This window comes from Eumetopias jubatus, unplaced genomic scaffold (genome assembly GCF_037043125.1).
Source record: "Eumetopias jubatus isolate StellerSeaLion01/CBP00866 unplaced genomic scaffold, mEumJub1_p1.0 scaffold_13, whole genome shotgun sequence".
Classification (NCBI taxonomy): Eukaryota; Metazoa; Chordata; class Mammalia; order Carnivora; family Otariidae; genus Eumetopias; species Eumetopias jubatus.
Window position 1 is genome coordinate 6,532,287 of NW_028274819.1, and position 5,864 is coordinate 6,538,150.

A 5,864-nucleotide genomic window follows, 5' to 3' on the forward strand; every position below is an offset into this window, starting at 1 on the left:
GCTCCAAGCCCCAGGAGAACGTGATGGTCAAAGGTTTTTACATTACCTCATCCCTCCTGGGACCCAGGTGTCCTAGTTCCATACATATATGTGCAGATGCCCACAGGGTTCCAGGCTCCCTCTCCCCTTTCCAGACATGTGTATGTGAGGCTGAAGCTGAACCCAGACCTGGAGACCGAGGCCCCTGAGACAGAGACCCTACAACAGTGGGGAGACAGGCATTGCTGCTGAAACTGACTTTCCACTAGCACTGCCAAAGGCCAGGCTGCCCTTGAGCCAAGGCATTCACATGGGGACAGGTGACTGGCCGGAAAGCAGGCCCTTCCGCCTCTCACTCCTGCCACTCACCTGGGATGGAGGCCCACCTTCTCCTGGAGAATCTCCGCAGGACAACAAGCAGAAGCACCTCTGTATTCACCACACACACACCCCCTCTCCCAGGCTGCCATGTCACGGCCTTGGCCAGGCACCTCTCACTGCACAGTCAGCTGATGGGGCGGCCAGGGTTTCAGGTGTCTGGGGATGAAATCCAGATAGGGTTCTGGGATTTCAAGTCCTTCCTTTCTTTCCCTCATGGATTTATTGGTCTTGGGCCTCAGGGCAGGACCCCAGCTAGGAAGACTCAGGGCTCAGAAGCATGCAGAACTGCCAGAGTCTAGAGCAGGGATGGGGAAATCAGTTCTCTGTGGAAGCAGCACACATAACATTTAGGGGGATGGGCTTTGAAACCAGAAAGAGCAGGTCTGAATCCTGATTCTGCCAACAGCCGTGTGACCGCAGGACAAGTAGCACCATCACTTACTCAGTTTCCTTGTCTGCAAAATGGGGAATAATACCTATGTTAGGGTGTGGTGGGCATTAAATGAAATTAAGTATGTAACAGTATAGTACATGTTGTAAGCCTACAGTACTGATCCCTTGCCCAAGTCAAGAGACTCGAGAAAGCCATAGGTCTGGTTAGTGGTTTCTGAGGAGCTCAGTCTCTGGGGAGTCAAGACCAACTCTTGGCTGAAGCAGTCAGGCAAGGAGTCCTGGAGGAGGGAAACCTTGAATTGAGACTTCTGTGCTTTAAGCCAAGCCCTGGTGCTAAGCTAAGTCTACTGGGGAGACAGATACAAATGACCACAACACAAAGACGAATTAGGGCCAGGCAGAGAAGGCAAGACAGGGCTCAAGGGAGGAGTGGCTACAGCTTGAAGGGCTGGCCACACCCCAGAGCCTGTAATTCCACCCAAGACTAAGTTATCTGGAGCAGTGTGGAGATAGGGTCTTGGTAATGGGAGGTAGGAATCCGATCTTCTCTGGCTTCTCTGCTCACCCCACCCTTTGGAGCTCTCCTTTGCAGCAGTCCTGCTGGGGCCCACAGCCCATCTCCTCTGCCTGCTGCAAACCTGTTTGCCTCCTTCTTCTGCCAGGCCTCTCAGGAATACTGGCCCTGCTACCAGAGCCCCAGGAGCCCCCATGAGTGCCGGTGAAGGGAGTCCTGGATAGCGAGGCCCCAGCTGGTCCAGGGGTGGGTACCCCATCATGCCACCCATCCTCCAGCACGTGCAGCAGGCCACCAAGATGATGAGCCGAAGGAAAATCCTGCTGCTGGTGCTAGGGTGCAGCACCGTAAGCCTCCTCATCCACCAGGGGGCACAGCTCAGCTGGTAAGGGGGCAGGGCCTTGGTGTGGGGGTGGGACCCAGGCGAGTTGCATTCTTGCCGGGTTGGCAACAGAACTGGGAGCTCTCCTTCCCATTCCTTCTATCTGCCAGGAGAGTCTGTCTTCTGCTGGGTTTTGCTCCTTCCCCCTATTCTTAAAAGTGCTTTTTATACATTCTCTTTAGATCCACACAACCTCCCTGGGCAGGGACTGGTCTTCATTGAAAGGTTGCTTGAAGGCACAGAGTTAGTCAGTGGCTAAACTGGGATTCTAATCCAGTCCAAGTCCTTCCCACGGCATTCTGAGTGCCTTCCCCAAAGGACTGCAAACAACTTCTCATTGCTTCTGCTGTGCTGGGCAAATGCCCTCACTTCTCTGAGCCTGTTTCCTCATCTATAGAATGGGAATGATGGTATGTGTGACCCAGTCAGCCATCCTGATACAGGATACCATGTGACAACTAATAGGAGCCCTTGCCCTACTCCTGGCTATGTGAACCCAACAAATCCCTGCACCCTTCAGGACCTCAGCTTCCCATTTCCTACATTATCTGCCCATGAGAATGGTGTGAATGGGCTCAGTTCTCCTTGTCGGAGGATTTGCTGGTCTTTAGGAGGGGCATCTGGGTAGATATAACCCTGAGCCCAAACCAGCCACAGACAGGAAATCTCAGTGGTGTTCTCAAAGGTGCTTAGAATAGTCCTCATTACATGATGCTTAGGATAGAAAAGAAATGAGAGTAACTCAAAGTCTGAAGGGAATTTACAGGTCATCTGTAATGATGCGAGCACCTTTGTTTCAGGAACACGGAAACAGAAATGAAAGCTTCATGAAAGCTAGGAGAGTATTCTCTGCTTTTTATACTAGCAAAAGTCTTGAGCCTAGAACAGTGCCTGGCACATAATAGATGCTCAAAAAAAATTTGTTGACTGAATGAACGAAGCTCCAGGGAACTAAACAGAATCGTGTTAACAAATAGATTGCCTCAAAGCCCATGCCACTCATCAACAAGATGAGGAGCCAGAGAAAGAGGAAAAATGAGAAAGAAGACAGAGAACAAGAGAATATGGTGACTTTATCTGAGTTGCCAGAAAACGTAAATGATTCTTTTTCTGGTCCTCAGTTTCTATAGGTGTAGAGTAGACTTTCTCAAGGATCTCCAAGGGCCTCTGTCCTTATAATAGTTATCTATTTCTGTGTGGCCAAATTACCTCAAAACTTAGCACCTGAACACATCAAACATTTATTATCTTGCTTCTGTGGGTCAGGCATCCATGTGTGGCTTAGCTGGGTACCTCTGGCTCAAGGTCACATGGAGTTGCAATCAAGCTGGCTGCTGAAGATGCAGTCTCATCTGAAGGTCTGACTGGAAGTGCTCGCCTTCCAAGCTCTCTCATGTGGTTGCTGGCCGCATTCAGTTCTTCAAGCGGGCTGACAGACTGAGGGCCCAGTACCTCGTGGACTATTGCCACCTGGTGCTTCCCCATAAGGGCTGCTCACAGTATGGCAGCTTGCTTCTCCCTGCCTGAGTTATCCTAGAGAGAGAGAGAGACACCAAGATAGAAGCCATAGTCTTTTAATAATGTAATCTCAAGAGTGACATCCCCCCGTTTCTCCCTATTCTATTCCCTAACGGCATCAATAAGTCCTGCTGATATTCATGGGGAGGGAAATACACAAGAGAGTGAATCCCCAGAGGCCAGCAGGGCTCACTGGGGGTCATCTTAGAGGCTGCCTGCCATACCCCTCTAGGGGTCCATGCGTATATAGCCCAGGATGGGCCGTTCTGTGCCCGTCTCACCGTCCTTGGGGAGGGGCAGGGGTCGAGACGCACCCCTCTCACACTTCCTCCCCCCTGCAAACTCCCCCCACCCCGGACTTGGCAGGTACCCCAAGCTGTTTCCTCTGAGCTGCCCGCCTCTGCGGGACTCACCGCCCCGCCCCAAGCACATGACTGTGGCCTTCCTGAAGACGCACAAGACCGCAGGCACCACCGTCCAGAACATCCTGTTCCGCTTCGCCGAGCGCCACAACCTGACGGTGGCCCTGCCGCACCCGAGCTGCGAGCACCAGTTCTGCTACCCACGCAACTTCTCGGCACACTTCGTGCACCCAGCCACGCGGCCACCACACATGCTAGCCAGCCACCTGCGCTTCGACCGCGCGGAGCTCGAGCGCCTCATGCCGCCCGGCACCGTCTATGTCACCATCCTGCGCGAGCCGGCCGCCATGTTCGAGTCGCTCTTCAGCTACTACAACCAGTACTGCCCGGCCTTTCGGCGCGTGCCCAACGCGTCGCTCGAGGCCTTCCTGCGCGCGCCCGAGGCCTACTACCGCGCCGGGGAGCACTTCGCCATGTTCGCTCACAACACGCTGGCCTACGACCTGGGCGGCGACAACGAGCGCAGCCCGCGCGACGACGCCGCCTACCTGGCGGGCCTCATCCGCCAGGTGGAGGAGGTCTTCTCGCTCGTCATGATCGCCGAATACTTCGACGAGTCGCTGGTGCTGCTGCGGCGCCTGCTGGCCTGGGACCTGGACGACGTGCTCTACGCCAAGCTCAACGCGCGCGCCGCCAGCTCGCGCCTCGCCGCCATCCCCGCGGCGCTGGCGCGGGCCGCGCGCGCCTGGAACGCGCTCGACGCCGGCCTCTACGACCACTTCAACGCCACGTTCTGGCGCCGCGTGGCGAGCGCCGGCCGTGCCTGCGTGGAGCGCGAGGCGCGCGAGCTGCGCGAGGCCCGGGAGCGCTTGCTGCGGCGCTGCTTCGGCGAGGAGCCCGTGCTGCGGCCCGCCGCGCAGATCCGCACCAAGCAGCTGCAGCCGTGGCAGCCCAGCCGCAAGGTGGACATCATGGGCTACGACCTGCCCAGCGGCGGCGCCGGGCCAGCCACCGAGGCCTGCCTCAAGCTGGCCATGCCCGAGGTGCAGTACTCGAGCTACCTGCTGCGCAAGCAAAAGCGCCGGGGCGGCGTGCGGGCCCGGCCTGAACCGGTCCTGGACAATCCTCCGCCCCGGCCCATCCGGGCGCTGCCCCGCGGACCCCAGGGCCACTGAGCTCTGAAGTGTCCGGGTCCTACCCTGCCCACCGGGAGTCCTGCCTGGGAACTGCCCCCAGCTCCCACCTCGTCAGGGCCCCTTCTGCTCACTACTTGGGACCGCATCTCCCAGTCTGAGCCTGCTTCCCTAGGGTGAGTTGAACCCCGCCTTCGTGGAGGGTGCTGGTAGGCCCGATCAAGCCCTGGGCCACCCTTTTCCCCTTCCTGACTGGTTGGTGACCTTAACAAGAGGTCTGAGGCCTGTCCGGAACTGCCCACCCTGCCTTTTTCTGTGGGTTGAGCCACTCACCTGTCTTTTCCAAGTGGGTGAGCCCAGGCCTCACGCAGAAGGGGGGTGAGCCCTGGGAAAGGCTGCTTTGCCTGTCAGCTTCCCCGGGGCTCTTGCTCTTCCTCCCAGGGGTCAGAGACCCCCACACTGTCTGTCTTCCAGGTTCCACCCTCCCCACAGACCTAAGCTGCTCCCAGACTCCCAGAACCGAGAGTTCTTGGGTTGGGCTTTTTGTTTGTTTGGTTTTTCTTTCTTTCTTTCTTTTTTTTTTTAATAAAATATCTTTAAAAGGCACAGGTTGTATGTTCAGTCATTGAAAGCCAGATTTCCCATGTTTGAGGATGAGGCGGACGCCCAAGAATAGCAGCTGTGACTGGCACCGTGAGGAAGAGGGCCCAGGCTCGATCAAGCTCCTCCACCACCCTTCCCAGAGGCTTGCAACCGTCACCAACACCCTCTTGACTGACTGGGCTCACCGACGCAGACTGGCCACCTCAGCTCCACTATTGTCCTTTGAGAAAATCTAAATCATGCCTTTTTATTCAGTTCAGCCCCACTTAGCATCATCTCTAACTTGGGGACATAGGTGAGCAAGGCAGATAAGGCTCATGGGGCTCGTCGGGAGCACGGGGAGACATTGGAACTGGAGCAGGACCTACAAATTGAAGGAAGGGCCAGAGCTGGGTAGAGGGAAAACAACCACTCAGGCTGAGCAGAGGTTGGATGGAGGATCATACCCGGTAAGGAGGTGTTCAAATCCCCTTCCCCCTTCTGAGTCACCAACTTCACCACCGGCCCTCCCCACAAGGAGAAGACATCCTGACTCAGATGAGGACCATTCCCTGACCCCAGCGTTCCTGAGCACAGCAGGACATCCCAACAGTTACAAA

The 5,864-nt window shown here is 56.1% G+C and overlaps 1 protein-coding gene across 1 annotated transcript; it reads left to right on the forward strand.

Moving 5' to 3' along the window:
• The first annotated feature begins 3,423 nt into the window (after positions 1–3,423).
• Positions 3,424–5,268, forward strand: GAL3ST3 (galactose-3-O-sulfotransferase 3). The gene has a single exon (XM_028118247.2). The coding sequence runs from the start codon at positions 3,424–3,426 to the stop codon at positions 4,702–4,704; it is 1,281 nt and encodes a 426-aa protein (XP_027974048.2). The 3' UTR covers positions 4,705–5,268.
• The last annotated feature ends 596 nt before the right edge of the window (positions 5,269–5,864 follow it).

Coding starts and splice junctions, on each gene's coding strand:
- GAL3ST3 (XM_028118247.2), top strand. CDS start 3,424: ATGGGCCGTTCTGTGCCCGTCTCACCGTCCTTGGGGAGGGGCAGGGGT.